Genomic DNA, 25,667 nt, shown 5'->3' on the forward strand with positions numbered 1-25,667 from the left:
CTGCTAGCGAAAATGTATTTTTTTTTTTTTTTTTTTTAATAAATTTTCAACTAGCTATTTCCAACTAAGTGAAAGAACAAAGCATGTTTATAATTATTCTAAACTTTTTTTGTTTTTATTAAAATTATTAGAGATAGTTTTATTAAAATAAAGTAAAAAAAAAATAAGAAACATTGTCAATATGATTATTCTGCAATTTAATAAATGCCCAAGTAAGCAATTAACATTTTTTTTTATCATGTGTGTATTCATAAACGTATATATGCATACTAGGCTTAAGTTTCTCCTATATTTTTATTGGCTTTTTTTTTATTATATTATATTTTTTTTTTTGTATAGTCGCACATTGTGATAAAAGGAATATATATATGGAAAAAAAAAATAATAATTCGTCATATGCTCATATATTTTAATGTTATGATTATATTTAAGTATGGTTATGAAATAAATTTTTTTTCAAAATAAATGTAACTCACGTTAGGATACAAAAAGTATGGAAAAAAAATAATTGCCGCTAAAAAAAAGAAAATAGTATTTATATATATGGATGTATACTAGGTACATATAATTTTTCCAAATTAGAAAAATAAAAGAAAAAAATTGTTTTCGCAAATTTATTATAGATACCTTAGTACATAGGGAAAGAACTATATGGGAAAAATAAAAATGCAAACAATATATACATCCCATTAAAAAAATAACAAGTGTTTGTATACACAAACAAACACAAATATATATATATATACATATGTATACACGTACAAGTGTGTGCCCTTTTGTATATATGATCATTTAAGTAAAGGCATATCTTTTAAGTAAGAATAAAACCCCAAAAACTGTGCTTAAAAAAATTATCAGAAAATTTTACATATTTTCAAACTTGCCAATTCATTAATTACACTTAAGTTTATTAACTTTTCTTTTGTAGATCTATGCCATATCACGTCAACGAAAAGAAGAGGAATACTGATCATACATTAAATATATATTTTTTCCTGTCCCAATGAATAAGTTTCGATTTTTAAAGAGCGTGTGCTCCAAAAAATTTGCAAATCAAATAAGTCCACAAAACTTAAAAGCAAATCGCCGTTTTTTAAGCACAGCCGAAAATGCTAATTTAAAAAAAAATATTAATTCATCTAATGTAAAGGGAAATGTAAAAGCAAATGCAAATGTTGGGAAAATATCACAAGTCATCGGTGCTGTTGTGGATGTAGAATTTCAAAAAACACCACCAGCAATTTTAAATGCTTTAGAAGTAGAATTAGATAATAAAAAATTAATACTTGAAGTAGCTCAACATTTAGGTAATAAAGTGGTTAGAACAATTGCTATGGATGCTACTGATGGATTAGTTAGAGGACAAGATGTTATTGATTGTGGAATTCCAATTAGTGTTCCTGTAGGAAAAGAAACATTAGGAAGAATTATGAATGTGATTGGTGAACCAATTGATGAATGTGGTGATATTAAAAGTAAAAAATTATTACCCATACATAGAGATCCACCACTATTTACTGATCAAAGTACAGAACCTGCTTTACTAATAACCGGAATAAAAGTTGTCGATCTTATTGCACCATATGCAAAAGGTGGGAAAATCGGTTTATTTGGAGGTGCAGGTGTCGGAAAAACGGTGCTAATTATGGAATTGATTAATAATGTTGCTAAAAAGCATGGTGGGTATTCTGTTTTTGCAGGAGTAGGTGAAAGAACAAGAGAAGGTAACGATTTATATCATGAAATGTTAACAACTGGTGTTATAAAAAAAAAAAAAATAAAAGATAATGAATATGATTTTAGTGGTTCAAAAGCCGCTTTAGTATATGGACAAATGAATGAACCTCCAGGAGCCCGTGCAAGAGTTGCCCTAACAGGTTTAACTGTTGCTGAATATTTTAGAGATGAAGAAAATCAAGATGTTTTATTATTTGTAGATAATATTTATAGATTTACACAAGCTGGTTCTGAAGTATCTGCATTATTAGGTCGTATACCATCAGCTGTCGGATATCAACCAACTTTAGCTACCGATTTAGGTGCATTACAAGAAAGAATTACAACCACAAAAAATGGTTCTATCACATCTGTGCAAGCAGTTTATGTACCTGCTGACGATTTAACAGATCCTGCACCAGCTACAACATTTTCACATTTAGATGCAACAACTGTTTTGTCAAGATCTATAGCAGAGTTAGGAATATACCCAGCTGTCGATCCATTAGATTCGACATCTCGTATGTTAACACCAGATATTGTAGGAGCAGAACAATATGAAGTTGCAAGAAATATTCAACAAATTTTACAAGACTATAAATCATTACAAGATATTATTGCAATTCTTGGTATTGATGAATTATCGGAACAAGATAAATTAACTGTTGCAAGAGCTCGAAAAGTTCAAAGATTTTTATCACAGCCTTTTGCTGTTGCTGAAGTTTTTACAGGTAAACCAGGAAGATTTGTAGAACTTGAAGATACAATAAAAGGTTTTTCTGAATTACTCAAAGGAAATTGTGATGATCTTCCTGAAATGGCTTTTTACATGGTTGGAGGTTTGGATGAAGTTAAATCAAAAGCAATAGAGATGGCTAAACAGGTGTAAAACATTTTTGAGAAACATTCGAAAAATAAAAGAAATATGGAAACCTTAAAGGGAAACAAAAATTTACACAAAAAATTGCAAATATGTACATATGTGCAAGTTCTTTTATTTTTTTTTCCCAACACCCCTTTATGTCCCACTCATTTCGAAGTTTACAAAATAGTGCATACCCCATCTTGGCGAAGTTTATGCTTCCCTTAATCAGATGTTTTCTCATGAAGGAATAATTTTTTTTTTTTTACATACACGTATTATATGTATTTCACTAAGTCAATGTCATTTGACAATTTTTATTGTTATTTTATTTTTTTTGAATAAAAAGATATAGAATATACTAACTATTGCCATAATAAAAAAATAAAAGTATTATTATATATTATATATTATTCACAGCTTTAGTGTTTTAAGAAAAATGAAAAAATATATATGCATCCACAAACGCATGAACATGTGGATACGAAATAAGCTACTCTTTACACTTACCTTTTTCAACTCGTATAAATAAAACTATTTTTCATTATACTTTCTCTTTACTTCTTTATCTCTATACATGTCTACAATTTCTAAGTTAGTTATTTTGGGGGGAGCATTGTGCATGCCAATAATCAGATGTAGGTATGTAATAACCATTTAATAAATCTCTATTCCTTTTTATATACTCTGTTAAATGTATTTGTACATTTTTCTTAATATGTTTACATACATCGTTATTTTCTATATTTATATTTTCCTCTTCGAAATAGTTCTTCAATACGTCTTTATCATAAATATCCTAAGCATTGTTTCAAAAGGAAAGATGAAGTAATGAATTGGATAAACCATGCTAATAATAAAAAGGTTGTATGGTATGTTATTCAGAAAAATATAAAGAACACTTGGGGCTGTAAATTGTAAATACCTTGATCAACAGCTGTATGGAATTTTTCATCTGTGGTGTGTTAATTATTTTTTCTTTTAGTTTAGTTTTATATTCTTGAAATCTGAAAAGGCCATAAAATATAAGCGAGCATAATGTAGTACACATTGTGAAATGAATTATGTCGACATATTCTCTTTTTCAACCCAAATTGTTTAACATACTTGTAGTAAAAAATAAATTGGTCTCTCTCTTCATTCATCATGCTAAGTATATCATAATTGGGGGAAGTACAATTTTTTATTTTTTTAACAATCGTGTAAAAATAATTTATAGACAAATTACAAAGATTACTCAAATTGTAAAAGTTTAGTTTTTCTCGTCCTAAAATAATACACGTCGAAAAAATACAAAATGTGTGAACTAGCTATGAATGCTATATTTTTCAGTAGCTAGCTATTATGTCTTTTTTTTTTTTTTTTTTTTTTTATTTTTTTTACCTAAATAAGTAAACGAGTTTATCATGTTTAGCGAGTTTGTTGTAATTCGGCAGTAGTACCCTTGAGCATGTATATTTTTTGATATATCAAAATATTTTACATTAAATCTTTCATTTAATTCTGGTTCATTTTTTATGGTTATTTTTAAGGTATCAGTACAAAATGCATTATTATATATTTTTTTTAATTCTTCAGGATTATCATTTTTGTCATTATTATTTGGCTTGATATTTTCTTCTCCAGTTTGTGGTGCTAGCAAATTATTATATTTACATAAATCACCATTTGAAGCTTGAAAGTAATAAAAATAAAAATCACAAGGAAGTTTATTAAAATAAACAAATGGTTTTTCAAAAACTTTTAACTTCTTATAATGGTAAAAGATATCATCACAATTATTTTCTTTGTCTTGTATTTCTTCTATAAAGTTTTTATCAGCCTCAAATATGTTATTCTCTTTTGTTCTACTTATACTATTTTTTTCACATTTCTCTATTTGCTTATTTTTATTTTTCAATTTAAGTACATTATAGGGTATTCTACATTTGTCTATAACTATTTTTAAAATTTGTCTACTAGCCAACTTTCCAATTTCGACACTATTGTAATATTCATGATTTAATTCGCTGTTTTTGTTAATCCTGTATTTGTTTGAAAATGCACACAGATCTCCTCCACTAAAGATAAACTTGTCATTCGTCTAGAGTGTGTAGGAAAAGAAAAGACAAGTGTAATGTATAAGCATGAACAAAAATAAAAGGACAACCACGTAATGTCTACACATGTGTGAAATACAAAATGGTGAGTAATGATATTGGCTAGCTTACCTGAAAATTATGATTAAGACATATTTTTTTATTATAAACTATTGATGACTTTCTAAGAATATAATTAAGATGATTACTCATATCAAAATTGTAGGAAGATAAAAGTATTTGACATGGTAGTAATATAACATTTTTTAAAAGCTGGTTTTTTGAATTAATAAATGATTGATCTGTTTTTTTATGTTTACAAAAATGAACAATAATATTTTTTAGTTTATTATCTTTATTTTTTTTAATTGCAATAATTTTTCCATAAATTATTCGTATTTTTAAAAGATGAAATAAAAAGAATATTTTATTTAATACATATTTTATATTTTTTAATACATAATTTTTATGATAATAATTATTACTATAATTTGTCTTATTTAAAAATAAATAATTATTTTTTAAATTTTCTTTATTTTTATAATATCCTCGTTCTTTGAAAATATAATCTTTTATATTTCCTCCTTCATTTTGTTTATTGTCTCTTTTCATTTCTCTATCACATTTATTACAGCTATATGGACAAATAATAATTAGCTTATATGTGCTTATCTTATTTTTTAAAAAAAAATTAACCATACTTAAAATATCTAAATTGTTACTATATATAACAATATAATTAACACAACTTTTTACAATTTTCATATATTCACTTTTTTCATCAAAATATTTTTCAATCATAGGATCACTAATACTAAATACGCCATTAATTGAACGTTTATTTTTTTTTGATTTGTTTTTTTTTTCTTCCTCTTTCTTTATTTCATCATTCTCTTGTTCTAAATTTTTTGTTTGTTTCCCATTATTTGATATATCTTTAACACTGGCACTGCTCTCTTCACTAGTATCGAAACAACTTGATGGTGGAGTTGAATAGTTTGTGTAATCCTCTGTAGAACAGTCCTTTTTGCATTCATTTTTTACAGCCATTTCAGGGTCGTTTCCTTTATATTTATCAGAATTTTTTATTCTTTGATTTTTACAAATTTCATTGTTTATTTCGCCATCTTCAGTGGTGTGAAATGTTTTATTTTTCTGTTCAGTCCACTCATCATAGGTATCAGAACTTTCAGAGGATTCATAATTTTCCTTTTCTTTGTCATCCTCCAATTCATCATCATTGTCTCTATAACTTTCATACCCTTTTTCATTTTTTTTTTTTCTGTATTTTTTCGTAGCTTTGTTTATCTCTACCTGTCCGTCTCTATCTTTGTCTAACTGTTCGCCATTTTCTTCGTTCTCCTCATCTTCATATTTTTCATAGTCCTTGGCCTTAACCAGAAAGTCAAGCTTCCCATTTTTACCATGCAAGTGATGAGATTGTTCTAAAAAGTTAAAGTTTTTTTTCTTTCCAATTTGATAACTGTCTATATTAAAGGAATAGGTTGTTATATCTTCCTTGTCAAAACATAAAAATAGATAATCATAATGTATCCATTTCTTTTGAGATAATTCAAGTTTTTTATTTCCTCTATCAATACTATAAACATTATCGTAAATTATTTTTATTCTATCGTTAGTCATAATATTTTTTAATTTATTATAAATAGTTAATCGATCAAGACTTATATTTTTTATATTATTATATTTATCAATTGCATTTTTACATAAATATTTATTTTTATATCTAATTATTAAAATAATATTATTAAAAATATATTCATTATTTTTAAGAATTTTATATAATATACATAAACATAAATCATTCAACCCCCAAAAAACCAAATTATTATCTATATTTACACTTTTTTGGGAACACATCTGTTTTGTTATAATTAGATATTTATTTTTCTTTTTTCCTTCTTCACCTACTTCCATACATTTTATACTATCACAAATTTTCTTTTTTTTAAGTATACTTATTTTGTTGTTTTTTTTTCTCAATATTTTAAAGTGCTTATACACGTCTCGAAATTTGTTGTCGTCCATTTCGACGTGGCATGAGCACGCCTTCGTCAGTCTTCGCCAGGCATGAAAATGAAAATAAAATGAAAAATGAAAAATAAGACATGAAAAATGTATGCACTTCAAACCAATGACGTGACTACCACCATTTTGGATGTACAGTTTGGATTTACAGTTTGGATTTACAATTTGCATGCCTTACCGTAAAATGTTGTGAATAACGGCTTTGTCATAATATTTGAAAATTATGATTGAGGAAAAAAAAGACATCAAAAAATGCTTTGTATTTTTGTTTTCATTTTGAACTATAATATTTTTAAAATCATAAATTTTGTTTTTATAATAAAAATCGAGATTGTTCAATATCCGCCCTGATGTCACATTAATTATGGTGTTTCCAGACCGACTAACAAATATGTAATAATTTTGTTCTCGATAAAAGTTTAGCTCTATAAAATGAAGGAAAAGTAGTTAATAAATATTTAGAAAATGTGTAGAAGTATGTTCCATATTGGATTGTAAAAGGTTGTCGACTTTTCGATATGTACATATAACTGCTCTTAGATTTTTTCAATTTTTTTTCTACATATTTTCCTGCCTTTGCTTACCCCAAATGTGCTCGTCTGATGAATAGATAGTTTTATCATTGTCCAGTCTACTTTTGCAATATTCTTTTAGAGATAAAATTGTTTGAAATATTTCATTCTTCTTATCAAAGTCACAATTTTTAAGAAAGCTTTGAACATCCTCTATATCACTTATTTTCATATAATCCGTTGATGGTGATAAAAATAAAGTATACTTATTTAGTATATATAATGATTCTAAAGTATTTGCTTTTTTCTTTTTCTTAATCCGATTAAAGTAGTTCAAAATGAAGGGAATATATCCTCGCTCATTGTTTGTAGCAATTATATAATCAACTTCTTTAAAAAATATTTTTTCAATTTTTAGCAAAATGTCCTTTGAATTACTGTAATACTGCGATTGTCAAAGTGGAAGAAAATCGAGCAAGTGAAGCAGCAACTTGAGAAAGGCACGCCAATACTTTAACTATTTCTACAACTACTTCTACAACTGCTAGAGTGGAACAAAGCAAAATCGTTGGTATTACTCATTTCTCAACTTACCTTATCATTTAAAACGAACAAATTTAAGGAATAGGCATTCTTTTCACTGTCACATAAGTTAGATAACCAGTCTATATGTTTATATTTGTATATAAAATAATTCTTGTTTATATTTATCAGTTCATCTAAATATGTCTATCAAAAAGATTATAAATAAAATTGAAAATATATGATATAATATTTCCATTTTAAGATTAGAAAGGGGTTTATGATAAATTCAAAATTTTTATTACCTTGAAAGAAACACAATCAAATATTGTCGATTCAGTAACTAAAATTATTTCATATAAATCCAAAAATAAAAATAACAGTATTATTTCATTCTAAAGGAAAAATTGTAAACAAATTATCATTGTTAGTGATAACATTTTGGGAAGTTAATATGAAGGTTCCAAAATGAAATTATAAATTGATCCATTGTAACCAAACGAAATAAAACAAATGCATATGTTTAGATAAACCCGCTTTACCGTTTTGAAAATGTCCGGGTATATGTTTTGCAACAAAAGAAATATATCATAGTATGACAAATTTACAATCTTTGTGAATTCTCTTTCTGATTTTTTAGCTCCACTATCGTGGCTTAACTTTATAATGTTCATTTTGCTTGTATCTAAAAATAGGGTGTGTCAAGGGTTAACATATTTGTGTGCTTATATAATTTTCCTATACAGCTATAGAAACGTAATAATTTCATATGTAGTTATAACTGGCATTTTTTCTCTTCATTTCTTACTGTTCTCAGATAAGTCATCACATCTTAGCCCCTCTTTCTTTTTTTTTATATTTTCATATATTTTTTTATATGTCTTATCATTGTTAAAATTAAAATAGAGTATCTCTATTTTTTCGAAATTATCATAAAAGGTTTTGCTAACTTTGGAAATCTGTCACCCATCAATTTTGGGCAGGTGGAAAAGGTGGAAAAAAATGGAAAGCAAAATGATTCGATTATTATGGCAAAAGGAATGGACACCTCACACATGCAATGTATTACATTACATTACATATTTATGCACTTGTTTATTTCCTTTTTTAATGATTTACATACATCAGAAAAACTTATGTGGGCATACAAATTGATTAGCTTGTTCAGCTGAAAAAGGTTGATAGTACCTCCTTCACCATCACTCTTGAAATTTTCGTAGTCATACTGCATCTGTTGAAAAAGGGGAAGCAAATAATGTATGCACATACTTTATACATATCTTAAGTGAATGCTCATTTTTTGTGAACCATATATTAAAAAAGGTCGATAAAAATGTGTAAACATATGCTTTACAATTTCAAGCGTGCCTAACTTACTTTGTTATATATATTTTTTATGGTATTATTTATGTTTAAATTTTTATTTTTAAAATATTCGAAATATGAATCTACATCTTTAATTAAATGTTCGCTTAAATAATCATAAATAATTTTATTATCAATCTCGTATTTTTTTTCTAAATCTTCAACAGATTCTATTTTTATACTCTTTAATATGTATTGCTTAAATTCTACAAATAAATATTTTTTTTTCATTTTGTTTAAATTTTTATCTCCATCATTATAAGGAATCTAAAAAGAAAAATAACATAACCCAATGTTAATTCAAGCAATATAAATTCTGCATATTATCAATAAAAAGGTGAACCACACACATGTTCATTCTTTCTCTATGTAGTATGTCTATCTTAGAGATGGCAAATTAAAGTTACAACAACTACAATGGGAGATGTATAGGACAAGTGATTGGCTTATTTCTCTACTGCATATTTCTCTGCTTTGCCTATTTCTCTACTTTGCCTATATGTACAAATTATGAACTTATATGAACATACGAGGTGAGAGGATATCAAAGAAAACAAGTCTTGCTTAATTAGATAATTATACTTTTTCAGATTATATAAATTAACAAGGATATTAATGTCTATATTTTTCTTTAGCCAAATAAATCCTACGATTTTTTCTCGACTATTTAAAATACTGATTAGTATATCATTTTCTGTTTTGTTTTCAATTATATCATATACTAAATAATTATTAGATTCTTTTTCAGGTTGATATAAATATTTTTTGAATAATTCATGTAAATCATATATATCGGAACTAGTTGTAGGTCGAATATATATTTTATTAACAAACAGATTTTTATTTATTATAAATATTTTATTATATTTTAAATTTGATTTGGTTTTTACATTATCATAAGTCAAATTATCCAAATCAATTATTATTCCCTTTTTTGATATATCCGTATTTTCAATATTATTTTCAGTTTTCAAAAAAATTAAAATAAAAAATATATCTTCAAATTCGTTAAATAAATAAAAAAATAAATCATCATAATAATTTCTATTATCTGTTATTATCAAATTTATAATTAATGTATTATTACTATTCAAATTAGACACAATATTATATTTTTTTATGTACAATGATAAAGAATAATAAAAATCATCTAAGCTTAATTCATTATAAAAATAGTTACTGTTCTCTAATTTATTATCACCCAAATAAGACTCGCTTTCTTCATTTTCAAACTGTGGTAACAAATCATAGTCTATCGAGATTATCCCAATAATGTTATCCTTCGTTTCGTTTTCATTTACAAAAATAGTTATGCATATTGAAGAATATTGGATCATGCTAAATAGATTAGAATAGTTTAATTCATAAATAGGGCTATTCAATTTTTCTTTATTTTCTACCAAATATAAATCAGGTTCTTTATCATTATTTTGTTTTGTTCCTACCCTTGTATCAACATTATTTAATGAATATAATAAATACTTACTTATTTCATTTCCCCATTTCTCCTTTAACAGCATTAAATGCTTATGCTTATACGATTTGAATGTATATTCCATTTTATTTATTTCAATGATATTATTTTAAGTCCCTTTCTCTATATTTCTACTTTTTATAATAAATTTACAAACCATATATTATGGACTATAACAAGATGTGGATTACCACATATGGAATGCTAATACAAGCAAGACATGAAAAAAGGCTTACATAAAATCGTAATTTTTGTATAAACCCTTTATTTTTGCCCTTACATTTATTTTTTTTTTTTTTCATTCCTTAAATTTTTTCAATATATTTCCCAATATAATTCCGTACCACTAACCATAATAGTGCTATTCATATGTGTTCAAAGCTCATATGAATTATTATTTTATTATGCATATATAAATTAATTTAAGCGGGGTATAGACATATGTACATATTCAAGGGAATAATTTTTTACCCGTAATTATTTTTCAATAAGACAGAATATTTATATTTTTTCTCCTTATCAATCATAACAAAAAATCGCAATATATTATCACTACATAATAATTAATATTTTTATCTCTTTAAATTGGACAAAATTAAAAAATATATTTTTTTATTAATTTATCATTTTAATAGGATTATCCATTCATGTGTTTTTCATAGCATTTTTTTTTCGTATTAAATATATAATCAATGTACTTATATTTAAAGGAGAAAATTTTAAAAAAATACAAAAAAACAATAAGAAATAAATATAGTATATATATACTAAATATAAACTTAATTTAAAAGAAATAAAAATAAAGAGAAAAAAATTCTTAAAAACAAAGGGGTACATGTCATATTCTTGATAATACAAACATACATATATATATGTTTCTTTTGTTTGTTACAAATTATGTTTTAATGCATGTTATTACTATGAAGGTATTGCAAATTAGTAATACAAATTATGACACTCAAAAAGAGGAAACAAGGGGTAATACACCCACATATATAAATGCCTTAAAACTGCCAAGCAGATTGTTTAAACAATGTATTATATTTTTATCCAACTGCTTTTTCATAGTTTTCCAGCATAATCGCATGAATTTTTTCGATTATATTTTTAATTTTTTATTTTCAGCAGTTTCATTTTCAATAATTTCCATTAATTTTCTTTTCGTATCTTCTATTTTTCCTTCTTCGGTTTCTTCATGCTTATCCTTAAATGAAGCACTATTTGAATTTCTAAAAAAAAAAAAAATAAATATCATAATATATGCATTGTTCAGGTATCCTATATTTGAAGCTTTATAGGGGTAGCTAAAAAAGCTATTCATTATTTTTATTTCATTTGTCTTATTTTTTATATAAACTTACGTAAACATACTACGGACACTTCTTTTAATTCTTATCATATCTCTAAATGTGTGTTCATTTCCATACAATGCCTCAAATTCTCTCCAATCCTATACCAGAAAAAACAAATTAAATATGTGTGTGTAATATGTCATAATTAAAAAAAATTATTTAAAGTAAAAAAAAAACCTGTACAGCTATTTTTCACATGTACATATGTTCATGTATTATTATGTAAACATAATATAAAGCACATTCAAAAAGTGTGGCATGTAAAAAGTCTAACCTGGAAAAATTTGGGGAATTTCAATGGATTTGTAAACTGAGCAGTATATACATAAAGGGCTCTTACTCGATCATATTCATTTAACTTGTATTCCATATCAATATACAACAAACAAATTTCTCTAGCCTGTAATAAAATAAATGTAAAGAAAAAAAATATTATTAAAAAAAATTCCAAAAAAATGCTTCCCCACATATATATAAGTGCTAGACGAATAAACTTACTTGATCATCTGTTAGCGTTTGAATAGCTTCTTCAAATGCTTCTCTAGCTTTGTGAATTCCATACGATTTGGATATCTAAAAATAGAAAAAACGAAAATTATGCAATGTGTGTGTGCAAAATTAGGAAAATAGCTAGCTAAAATAAATAATAACATGAACGAAATAAATATGAACAAGTCATAAAAAACAACAAATTGCCTTACCTTCGAAATAAATATTTTGTAAAATTTAATTTTATCCTGCTCCTCCAAAAACGGAATAGCCTCTTTGTAAATACTTAGTGATTTTTTCAGAAATCCATAATTTTCTTCAAACGAAATGTACATTAAAAAAATGTACTTTGAAAATTCTTTAGGGACATATGTTTTATTATCAGTTCCATATATGGCTTGTTTAAATAATTCGCGTACATACGAAATATTTTTATCTTTATACCTTTCAATATATTTATTAATATAATTAACATAAATTGGGTATAAATATGGATAATGGAAAATAGAAATAGCCTTTTCATATACTTTAAAGCATTCATTAAAATATTTTTGTTCATATAAATAATTAGCAAATGACAAAACCATTTTAATAGTAATACTTTTAGAATGATATAATAAATCAAACATACATAAAGCTGTTTCAACAGTTCCATAATTTATTTCCATATCTAATACTAAACATACTAATTTTATAGAATTTTTTAAATTAAATTTATTTTGCACATTTTGGAAACCATAAGTGGAATTATCCTTCCTAATGGATGTCCTATCAGAATTGTAACTAACTATTTGTAATCCCTTTTTATCAAAATTATTAGTTTTATTAAAATCAATAGATAATCTAGCAATTTGTAATGCTTCATTATAATTTTTTTCTAAAATTTCTAATTCAATCCATGAACAAAATATATTTGCCATTTCATTTAAGCTTTTTATATTTGTATCTTCTATAGCTTTATGAAAAACATTTACTGATTCTTTGTAATTATTATTGTTATAATAATAATAAGCATAAGTAATATATACATCACTTAATTTTCCAGTATAATCATTGTCCTTAAAAAATTTTAAACATTGATTAAATAAATTGATTTTTTCATTTTCATTATCTATAACATCAATTTTACTTAACCATGCATATACATTATTTTTATTATTTTTAAGTTTTATATCTGCAATATATATTTTTCTTTTGTCTAACAAATAATTTATTTTATCCATATATAAATCAATAATAGAATCATCGGAAATATCCATTTCATTTTCACTTTCACTTTCATCTGTTTCTTCATCTTGATCAGTTTTATTGGCTAGCTTGATGGCATTTCCATCCTGACCTCGTATTTTGAGATCTATCAATACCTTTAAGGTTTCTATATAATTATCAAAAAGCACAGAGAAATCATTAATAGAATATGATTCAGATATTCCCTCTTCATAAATATCCATAGCCTTATTCCATCTTCCTTCATAGACAAAATTATTAGCCAACAAAATATATATTGAAGTAATATTTTCATAATTTTTAAAAATATCCAGATTTTTTCTTAAAATTTCCATAACATCATTATTTAACATTTTTGATGAATTAATTAAATTAAATATTTCTTTATATAAATCATATTTGGTTTTATCTCCTAAATCAAAATTTATATCATCATTATTTAATATATAAAAAAATGTGCTTAAAGCTTGTTTATGCATTTTATATTTAATATAATGATTAAATAAAAATATGACTTGTTCAGGATAAATTGTGACATATCTTTTTATATATTCATAATTAATTAATTTACTATCTATTTTTGATATAAATTTTAATTGATAATTCCATATATCTTCATGTTGATTTAGACATATATTTTGTAAAGACTTATTAAAAACTTCTCTTATTTTTTTTACATTTCTTTGAATATATAAAAATTGTATATACATAATATATATACTTTTAAAATTATATAAATATAAAAGACAATTTTCAAAAATATTATTTATTTTTTCATATTCTTTTTTATTATTATAATATATATCACTAATCATTTCAATACTATCCTTTATATAATGATACCATATTTTAAAGCTGTAAGGAAAATGTTTTAAAATTGTTTCATAAATTTTTAGTAAATAATATTTATGTTCTTCATCCGTGTCATTACTATTGTTATCATTCTTTTGTAAACTATCAAATTCGTTTTTTTCATTTTCTTTATTTATCAATTCATTAATACAATACTCTACAATATTATGTTCCGTTTCCAACAGAGGGTATTCATCTTTTCTCAAATGTATATCATAAAATTTTAAATTATATAATTTTTTTGTATTTTTTATATTCTTTTCTTTATATGTGTTTATATATAAAAATAAGTATTGTGTTGATATTTTGTCCATATTATTTTTTATATCAAAGTCGATATTTTTCAAGTAGCTTTCATTTTCCTCATTAGCCCATGCTACTGTATCTTCACAATTATTTCCATCTCCCTCCAAAGTTCTATCATCATCATTAAAAAGCAAATCACAATCATATACATTTCCTAATTCGTTCATTTTGAATTGATAAAATCGGATTATATTCAAAAATGCTCACCAAAAATATCAAGTATACATATATATATGTTTGTATCCCTTATATTTATATATTTACCTATTTTATGTCATTCATTTTGATTTTTCTGATGGGTATACATAAACTATGGTTTGATATTCCTGTACATATATATACGATCGAGAGGTATACTTATTTTTAAAAATATTGTTCCTTTTGTGGGGGTATATATTTATTTTTTTTTTGCCTTCTTATGGGTATATGCATAAATAATTAGGGATAAGTAAATTATTGAATAAATGCGTAGATAAAATATAACAAAATTTTTAAATACTAGGTTGGAATATTTTGTTTAATTTCACCACAAACTGTTTTCTCATTTTAATAAAATCCATAATCGATTATTATTGTCATTACTATTTGAAATATTTTGAAATATGATAATATAAGCTATATTTTGTAGTACCATTAATAATACTCTAATTTGTTAATAATTTGTTACCTTTGTTTTTCCATTTTAACTTTTATTTTTAAGCATATAGTTCCGTTAGAAAAGTTTTTTTTTTTTTTTTTGAGAATTTACAAAACGGTATGAATTGCTATGCATATATATATACGCCAATTTACAGTAGAATACTATTTTCCTCCCATATAAAAAAAAAAAAATTATACTTTTTCTTATCATTCTTTTTTTAATTTTATTTTGCCATTTTTACGGAATACATTTGTGTATGTATATTTTTTTATTTGTGGGAAAAGGAAAAATACAGTTTTTAATATATTAAAAAAAAAAATTAATATATGTGATTAATTTTCCATGACTTAATATTTTTAACAAAATATGGAATAAAATACACGCAAAATAATAATTGTAAAAAAAATTATATTTTTAGTTTGTTCGTTTGATTATTTGCTCGTTATTATATTTTTATTTTTTTTATATATCTTAATTTTTTCAAATATTTTATGAATAATATCGAAAGGGAAGTTTTATACACAAACACATGGAGCATTCACATTGTATACAAACCCAAACAAAACGTAAAAGCGAAAGAAAAAATAGTTAGTGTCCTTTCGAGATAACGTCAAATTCCGCATATATCTAATCATTTGATATTCATTTTGTTTTTCAAATTCAAGACGCCAGACATTATCATTCGATTTTTCAAAACACACATCGTATATAAACTTAGTCATATATCAAAAAGGTATACACACAAAGTGGATATATAAAGGTATCACCTTTCCTTTTTTAATTCTTGTAATTGTAAAAATTGTTTAACGTAAAAATGTCGGACTCATTATATAATGATTATAAAAACAATTGCTATGAATATATGAAAACAGTGAATTACACTGAGAAAATTATAAAAGATAACAATTCAGATCAAAATAAATTATTAAACATTTATGAAAAGGCAGTAAACAGTGCTGAAAGCATGTTTAAACGCATGCAATTGGAAGTAGAAACAAATTCAATAATTGGTGATCGACAAAATGAATTAAATGAAATACATACAAAAATAACAGAATATAAATATAAATTAAAAAAATATAAAGATGAATTTTTAGAAAATAATTTGCCAAAAAAAAATGTTAATAATAATTTTGATGATGATAGAGCATTTCTTCTTACTGATATAGACATATTAGAAAAAGGGGATGTATATATTAATCAATCAAAAATATTATTAGACAATTCAGAATATATTAGTAATGATGTTATGAGATTATTAAATAAACAAAAGGAATCTCTAAAAAAAAATATTTCAAATATTTCTTTTGTTACCGATAAATTAGATATTGCTAAAAATATTATGAAAAGTTTAAAAAATAAAGACTTATTTAATAAATATAGATTGTATATTATATATATATTTATCTTTTTAACATTTTCTTTTGTTACAATTGTAAAATATAATCGATATGTATCAAACACAGTTAATCCAGCTACACAAAATAATAATCTTATTCACGATATTAATAATGTTAATATACAAAATGAGCCATATAACCATATAAGTAATTTACCAAACTTAAACCAGACAAATATGGCAGTAAACAATTTAGACAATAATATTCAAAATGAACAAAGTGATACAAATAAAATCGAAAAAAATAATGAAAACACAGCAACTGATAATAGTACCATAAACGAAGAATAGCCATATAATTTCTCGACATATCTATAATACAGCTAAAAAAAAAAAAAAAAAAAAAAAATATAGCTAGCTGTGTACATAAAAATTAAGCAGTTAACCAAAATATACAAATAGTTATATCAGCTGTTCGTACATAATAATTATAAAAACCTTTTATATTATTTATACAAAAAATTAATAATAAACTTTATCAAATTTATAATTTGTATTATATGTATTTTTTAATAATTGATATTATGATTAAAGGAAAATACTTATATGTAAAAAAATATTTACAAGTTATTTACCTAAGTAGCTTATTTTTATTTGCCAATCCCAATACACACTTTTATGTCTATATTTTATCATATAAATATAGTTATTTTGCTTATAATTTTTTTATAAAAATGGGAAACGAAATAAGCACGATAATGTAGCTTCCTTCAAATTATATGTATATATATTATTCAGAAATATTGTGATTATTTTTCCATATTTTATTATATATTTGCTAAATTAAAATATAATCATATTCATTTTGTATATATTTTTTGTTTTTCACTATAATTTTATTCATTACATGTATACCTAAATGATCATCATATGTGTGTATGCATATAAACCTATGCCCATAATTCCGAACTTATTTAACCATTAAATTAACATTTTTAAGGATACTTACTTAATTAAAACAAGTAATGATATACAACTGAAAAATGTAAGATACAATTTGGTCGTAGCTTTTATAATATGATATGCATGACTATGAATTGTCGTATTATATTTTGAATTTGAAATTGAAAGAGGTATATACGGGTTGATTATTATAGCTACTCGACATGGTATTACTAAAAAAATATAGACCGAACAAAATTTACGTATATATATTAGTATGCGCGATATTTACATACTCTATACAAAATTGAAATGATAAAAATGGCCGATTTGGGTTTTTTTCAATGGTCTTAAATATTTTTCTTTTATTTATAAATGGGTATATTATGTAAAGTTTATTTAATTGAGTTTTATTGTTTTGTTAAATCAAAAAAGTAAAGCATATTATGATAAGGCATATGCTATCTTAAAAAATAGAGATAAATAAATATCTATACAAGTAAATAGTAAAATGCATGCATATATATGAATAAACATATATAAGTATAAGCATATATATATACACGGTAAATATTTTTATTTTACAGGTATTATATTATATTTTATAAGGCACATAAGTGTGATACAAATTTATATGTATAGAAACTTATTATATGAATATGTGTATTTATGCATGTGTGTGTTCATGCATAATTATTAAAATTTGTTATGAATGTTTAGTAAATCCTTTTACCAAAAATGTGCCCATATATATAATTGTGTACATATATGGATAAATATAATGTTATTATTTTAACATTATGTAGAATAAAAAAACATAAAGCATTTAATATATAAATATTTTAACACTTTATTAAATAAAAATAAATATATTATGAAATATGCATTTTTATAAATTATTTTTTTTTTTTCTGAACAGGGCATGTTTTTTTGCCACTTTATGAACATTTTCCTTAACAATATTATTATAGTTATAAAACTTTTTATTTTTAGCTAGTAAATGCATAAAATATGTTACATATTCATATAATAATGTGCTTAAAAACCTGCATAAGTAAGGTAAAACTTGTAATAATGGTGAAATTGGACAATATAATGCACATATTCATATGCTAATTGTTTTGTATTATAAAAAGTTGTACTAACTTTGCTTGATAATAATGGCATGTAGTTTACATTTTTTTTTTTTAATCTTGTACATCCTTTATGTCTTCTCCCTTTTTGAGTTGAACTTTCAAATATTTGTTATTAACAAAATAGCCATTCATAAATTGAATTGCATGGTGTGCACTCATAACATTGTCGTAACTAACAAAACCAAATCCTGAATTTCTTCCTGTACTATCTCTTTGAATTTTTGAAGAAATTATATTTCCAAAACAACAAAAATGTTGAAATAAATCTAAATCAGTCCATTCACTAGGAATATGAAAAATAAATAAATTACTTCCACTAGGTCCGTTTTGTTTTGTTTTTTCATTATTGTTATGCTGAAAAAGTTTATTTGGATGTATTGGCTTATTCCATTGACTATGTTTTGTTAAATTGTTATAATAAAAAGTATTATTATTTTTATCTTTATAAATTTCCCATAAACTTAATCCTTCAGTATTGTCATTATGCTCATCTAATGCACTATCATTACCTTGATACATATTTACATTATTATTTTGTCGGAACATAGGACTATTATTACCGCTATTATTAATATTGGTGTTCGCGCTTTTGGGACTTATAGTATCATCTCCTAGCATGTCATTCATATTCTTATTATTTTTATAATTATTATTAAGCATAAAATTATTTTGATTCATCATAGGCATATTATTCATTTGTGTATTATTCATATTGTTTATATTCATTACATTATTTGGATTTTTATTTCTTACATTTCGGTTCATAAAACTATTTTGTGAATTGTTATTATAAAAATTAAAGTTATTCATATTATTATTGTTATTGCCAAAATTTTCATTATTAAAATTATTTTGGAAATTGTTATTATTGTTAGACATATTTCCGTTCATATTATTTTTATTAAGCATATTGTTATTAAGATTAGGAACAGCAAATTTTGCTTCAATACTTCTTTCTTCAGAACTTGTGTCAATTAAATTTTTTATATTTTTCAAAACATTTAATGCTTCTTCATGAGTATTAAATGTGATCAAAGCTGTATTATATATTTTTTTATTATTACCAAAATTATTATTTATCTGCTTTTTACTTTTATTAAAATAGCATATATCTTTAATCTGACCTGCATTTCCTAATACCGATCTTAAATGGGAGTCGGTAATGTGTGGGGGGATGTTTTGAATATGAAGTTTCGTATTTAGAACTCCATCGATTGTTGCATTTAATATTTCACTGCTCATTTTATTATTATTAATTTTAATATCTTTGTGTGTAATAATATGTATACAAAACAGTATCTATATATATTTGCTATTGCTTCCAATTTTTTACTGCCAATAACCATGTTATGTATTTCTACACAGTGCTATGCATATATGCTTTGATATATTGTGCTTAAATAAGTATGTATATGTATAAGTATATGTGGGCTTTTGCTCACCCTTTTGTAATTAGTAACAATGTAAAGCCGTTATAGATGACATAAAAATTTATGTAAAATCGTAATTGCGTTTTTTTGATGTATTATATAAATAAAATCAAATTATAAAAATATAAGAATGCATATTCAATATATATATGAAATAAAATTCTGAATTTTCAGGAATAGAAAAGGAAAAAACAAAAAATATAAAAGGCGAAAGATATTAAAAAGGTAATGAAACTATAGAGGGCTTAAAAGAAACAGAATAAATAAGAAATCTGATTAAATATAAATAAATATATATATAAATAAAAAAATGATAAATTAAGAACAATCAAAAAATGTAAAATATATAAAGAAAATAAAAATATATAATATATAGCATTATTTATTAAATATTATTATGTGTATATAAAATGTAAGCATATATATATATATATTAATATCTTTATAATATACCGTTTTTTAATATAACGTGGTATGAAATAAATATATTTTTATATGCATAAAAAATAGAAAAATATAGAGGTGAAAGTATGGCAAAAATTATAAATTCCTATATATATAAAATAAGCATTATAACTCGAAATAAAATTCCAAAGTAACGAAATCAAAAAAAGTAATAAAAATCGAATTATAAAAAAAACACATAATAATAAGTTCCCTTCTTAAACCCTTTTAATAAATTGTAGAAAACTTCATTTATAATACACATATCTATAAAACATTAATTTTTTTATAAAAAGCAAAAGAAATCTCAAAAAAATATATATATTTATATATATTATAATTTACCTTTTTTTGACAAAAGTATTAAAACTATTTTACATTTAAATCATGTTAAGGGGAAAATGTGAAGGTAAATGGCTCAATAAATGAAAGCCCCCCTTTATCAAACATTCCATTTTTTTAAAAATAAAATAATTTGAGAATAATAGAGGAACATATTTCATATAAATTATAAAATAAAAAATGTATATCTATATTTACAACATTAAGGTGTTGAACATATTTTTGAATATGATATATTACCTCCATATAGTTATCAAAATAAAATATACATATCTACAAAACTAAGACATTTTTTAAAAGTTAGATATACATATATCATTCAAAACCCCTTTAATGAAACAATAAAAAAGTATAATAAACTATAAAGCAATAAAATATTAAATTGACATTCATGCTTTCATTTTTGGAGCTACACAAGTTATAGCTTCCTCTTTTATTCGTACCTAAACCTATTCTATATCATATGTTCTTAAATAAAATCGAATATATGTGCATTTTAAACAAATATAGACTTGCTGATCTAACTGTTTTTAAATTATTAGGGGTAGGTAAATATATACATACATGCAAAATTCTACACTATATGCTGATACATATGTAAATACATATTTATATACTTATAATAAAGTATAAATTTGGAATATTTCTAAAATATTTATAATTTGAGAATTGATTCAATGGGCATATCACTAGTTTTTTCCACACACACACATATAGTAATTATATAGGCATATCATAAATTGGGGTAGCATAAAAGAAACTTAAATATGCCTCCTTAGCCTTTTCATTATATCGTATTATAAGTAATGTTTATTTTGTTTGAATTGAAAAATGATCTTAATCATTTATTTGAGGATCTATATTGCACAAATATGCTTAATGTTTATTTTTTATTTATACAAGAAAAAATGACTTATTAAGTGTTAGCTAAATCTTTATATATGTGTCCTACACCCTATAGGTGTATATGCACTAGTATAGTTTCCTATTTCTTATAAAATTCATAAATTAAGAAAAAAAGCTATAACAATCCCCTTCAAAATTTTACTAGTTCCAATAATAGGAATAATTATTATAATCGAATACATTTTTATTGTTATAAATGTGTGTAAACATGCTTAAAAAAGGATGCATAATAATATAAAAACATAATGAAAAGAATTAAGCCAAAATAGCCAAAGTGGGAATATAGAAAAATTAAGTTATAAAAAATAGCTAGAAAAAAAAAAAAAAAATTGGCTAGCTAAAAAAAAAAAAAATAATACACACACAAATAAAAAAGTTGTATAATTATATGTACTTAATTTGTTTAGACTTAAGAGAATTTTCAGTGGCCATAATAATTCCCTGAATATTGTTTGTATTATAAAATGACATATCGGAAATATTATCATTAACTTTTTTAATAATATATGAAATTTGATTATTAATTGCTTCCTTTAAATACCATACTACATAGAACTTTTTGGAGAAAGTGAATATTAAAGTGTTGTCATTATTTATTAGACTTTTAATAAATACATAATTTCCAAGATTATATGTAAATACATCAATATAATGTATTTGTAGAAGTATTTTTTTTTGTTTTGAACGATCTGATTTTTTAATTAATTTTTCAAAAACATTATCATTACTATTATTATTTTCTATTACATTTTCACAAATTATTACATTTTTTTCACATGTAATTACAGAATATAAACCGTCTTGTGATACAATTAAATCAACAATATCATTTGCACAAAAAATAGAATTTTTACAATTTTTTATTGTATTATATTTATTTAATTTACCATCAAAATATTTTATTTCACCATGTGTATTGGATAAAGCTATTCTTCCATATTTATCCATACTAGCATGTTCAATACCTGGAGTATTTTTGCTATATTGTAATTGATTTTGTATACAATTTTTTATTCTTGTATCAACATAATATATACTACTTTTATTATAACCACAATAAATATTTTCTTCCTTTTTTAATAGTTCAATTATAGGTATATATTCCGTATCCCATTTTCGTATTATCTTTTCACTATTTACATCAATCATAAATAAATTATTTTCATTCGTTTCATTTAATACTATTATTTTAGTTCCTTCATTATCGTTAATATGTGCATTCTTTGGTATACATTTCTCATTTTTATATTCAAATAAATTTTTTTTGGAATTATATATTTTCTTTTCTTTTCCATATTCATCAAATTTGTAAATACTTAAATCGTTGAGCACATTATCATAATTCATATCATCTCGTTCTGTTTCTATTTTGTCCATAATATGCTCTCTCTTTTCTCTTCGTTCTACCCATTCATTTTTTTTATTATTCCGTCTTCCTTTTGAGGGCATATAATTTTGTCTAAAAACAAATGAATACTTCTCGTTTGTATTTACATATTTATATTTCATATCAGTATTTGAATCATTATCATCTAAATTATCAGAATTTTCAAAATCGGATAATAGTGAGTAATGCTTACTTTTATTATCATCATTGTCTTCTCTATCATTGTCACTATATCTACTACTATTTCGTTCCCTTTCATCTATATCGCTATATTTCCCACATACTTGAGAATTTAAATGGGTATCAGCATAGTTTTGTTTTATATGAATTATATTGTTCTGAAAGTCATGTCTATATATCAATATATTTCGAATATATTCTATTAGCATTTTATTCGATTCTATAATGATTAGAAGCTTTTCATTTAATTTATTTATTTCGTTTCCTACATCCTGGTTATTATCACCATTGCTGTCTTTGCTTATTTTATCCGAGTTTATGGGTAGACATTTTTCTTGATTAGCTTTTTCTTTCCCTTTTTTCGTTCCACATATATTTCTATTCTCTTTATCATCAATATTAGCACTATTAGAAATATCTTCAGAACTTTCAGCATCCTCTACATAATACTTTTTATAATTTTCCCCATCTGAATATAATGTTTTATATTCAATAAATTTGAGCATGTTACTAATAAAATATTTTTGTATGTGTAGACCAATGGATTCAGTTCCCAAATAAATATCATTAAAGGAGTTTAGGATATAGATTAAAAATATTTTATTTCTTTTATATAATTCTTTAAGGTTTTTTATACTGAATTCTTCGTAATATTGCTCACATTCTGTATCATATACTAGTTCACTCTTTGTTTCATCAGAAATGGTAATACATTTGTTTTCTTCTTCCTTCGTTCCCAATGTTGTTAAATCTATATTTATAATATCTTTTTCATTTCCTTGAATATTTGCACATTTTTCCTTTTTTATTTTATTCGATCTAACGATCACCAATATATGCTCACATTTCGACGTATTAAAAATTAAAACTGCAAAATAATTTTTTTTGAATAATTTTTTTTCAAGTTGAGTATATTTATACAATTTTATTTTCCGAGTTAAAATTATATTTCCATTTAAATAACTGAGCATTATATATTTATAAAAATAGTACATGTTTTTCATTTCAGAAAAAACTAACCCATATTCCTCTACTAATCCATTTTGCAAATATTTAAATTGGCACATGTCTATTTCATGATATTTAAAATCATGAATATTGTTTTCATTAAATATGTATTTTTTTGAAGAATTATAAATCGATATTTCATTTTTGTTAATGCTTAATTTTGCGTCCAAAGCCAGGGGTGTAGACTCCTTCTTTAGTATATACAAGTCAACTTCAATTTCAAGCTTTTTTTTAAACAATCTGTTGAAAATCATTTTGCCTGTACGTTCATATAAATATAGTCACTTTTTTCGCTATTTCACTATAAGGAGGCAAAAATATTTGTAAAAAAAAAAAAATAAAAAAAAAATTAATATAAAAAAAAAACTAGCGTTATTCTAAAACATTGATTGGCTAGCTGATAGACATGAACAGAATTATAATGAAATTAAGAAAAGGTTAAAAAAAATGTGTCAATTTTTTAAAGATACCAAAAATATGGTGAAAGCATAATGCTATTATCACAAAATTAAAAAAAATAATATTCCCTTATTCTTTATAGGGCCAAATATATACTTAATCCATATAACCAAATACAAAAACAAAAGTAAAACGGCATATATAAAATAGTATATATAATTAATTCATTGTTTAGTGACATTAATATGGCACACATTTAAAAAAAAATATATTGTCTACCAATTATAGCAGACATAATTGTTTTCAAAGAAAGAAATTGTTTATGTAGAGAATGTGTATAAGCTATTATTGTACCCCTTTATGCGGTGTTGTTTTTTTTTATTATATTTAATATTTATTTAATGAATATTTTCAATTCAACCATATTGTTCATTTTTATTTTTTAATTTTCATTAGCTATTGTTACACAATGTTGTTTTTTGTGAGCATTCAAATAAAACAAAATAAAATAACGGGAGAATAAAATTAGTATAAATATACAACACACAAATGTGGTACATATATATTATTAATTCGAATAATAATCTTATTTCAAATTGGTCTATATTATATGTATATATATTATGTCTCCTTTTTTTCCATTTTTAAAGAAACAACAAATAAATGCATGCCAAAATAAAAAAAAAAAAATGACCAACCAGGAAAAATAA

At 23.6% G+C, this 25,667-nt stretch overlaps 6 protein-coding genes across 6 annotated transcripts; 2 read left to right on the forward strand and 4 right to left on the reverse strand.

Annotated features, from left to right (window-relative positions):
* Positions 1-1,003: 1,003 nt before the first annotated feature.
* On the forward strand, positions 1,004-2,605 carry PCHAS_1452600 (ATP synthase subunit beta, mitochondrial, putative; the record flags this gene model as incomplete). The annotated part of the gene is made up of 1 exon (XM_733729.2): positions 1,004-2,605. The coding sequence occupies one exon, from the start codon at positions 1,004-1,006 to the stop codon at positions 2,603-2,605; it is 1,602 nt and encodes a 533-aa protein (XP_738822.2).
* A 568-nt stretch (positions 2,606-3,173) lies between these two features.
* Positions 3,174-10,663, reverse strand: PCHAS_1452700 (conserved Plasmodium protein, unknown function; the record flags this gene model as incomplete). The annotated part of the gene is made up of 14 exons (XM_016799793.1): positions 3,174-3,377; positions 3,504-3,585; positions 3,686-3,845; positions 3,962-4,661; positions 4,789-6,736; positions 6,884-7,130; positions 7,290-7,662; positions 7,812-7,946; positions 8,045-8,134; positions 8,282-8,424; positions 8,548-8,698; positions 8,863-8,970; positions 9,117-9,371; positions 9,635-10,663. 14 exons carry the CDS (start codon positions 10,661-10,663, stop codon positions 3,174-3,176), a joined length of 5,625 nt encoding a protein of 1,874 aa, XP_016655037.1.
* A 1,014-nt stretch (positions 10,664-11,677) lies between these two features.
* PCHAS_1452800 (pre-mRNA-splicing factor SYF1, putative) lies at positions 11,678-14,971 on the reverse strand (the record flags this gene model as incomplete). Its single annotated transcript, XM_016799794.1, has 5 exons — positions 11,678-11,807; positions 11,940-12,028; positions 12,205-12,330; positions 12,429-12,503; positions 12,632-14,971. 5 exons carry the CDS (start codon positions 14,969-14,971, stop codon positions 11,678-11,680), a joined length of 2,760 nt encoding a protein of 919 aa, XP_016655038.1.
* A 1,287-nt stretch (positions 14,972-16,258) lies between these two features.
* Positions 16,259-17,134, forward strand: PCHAS_1452900 (vesicle transport v-SNARE protein VTI1, putative; the record flags this gene model as incomplete). The annotated part of the gene is made up of 1 exon (XM_736829.2): positions 16,259-17,134. One exon carries the CDS (start codon positions 16,259-16,261, stop codon positions 17,132-17,134), a length of 876 nt encoding a protein of 291 aa, XP_741922.2.
* A 1,778-nt stretch (positions 17,135-18,912) lies between these two features.
* PCHAS_1453000 (clustered-asparagine-rich protein, putative) lies at positions 18,913-20,103 on the reverse strand (the record flags this gene model as incomplete). Its single annotated transcript, XM_738872.1, has 1 exon — positions 18,913-20,103. One exon carries the CDS (start codon positions 20,101-20,103, stop codon positions 18,913-18,915), a length of 1,191 nt encoding a protein of 396 aa, XP_743965.1.
* A 2,264-nt stretch (positions 20,104-22,367) lies between these two features.
* PCHAS_1453100 (conserved Plasmodium protein, unknown function) lies at positions 22,368-24,812 on the reverse strand (the record flags this gene model as incomplete). The annotated part of the gene is made up of 1 exon (XM_016799795.1): positions 22,368-24,812. The coding sequence occupies one exon, from the start codon at positions 24,810-24,812 to the stop codon at positions 22,368-22,370; it is 2,445 nt and encodes an 814-aa protein (XP_016655039.1).
* Between the last annotated feature and the right edge of the window lie 855 nt (positions 24,813-25,667).

The sequence above is a fragment of the Plasmodium chabaudi genome, assembly GCF_900002335.3.
Source record: "Plasmodium chabaudi chabaudi strain AS genome assembly, chromosome: 14".
In the NCBI taxonomy this organism is placed as follows: Eukaryota; Apicomplexa; class Aconoidasida; order Haemosporida; family Plasmodiidae; genus Plasmodium; species Plasmodium chabaudi.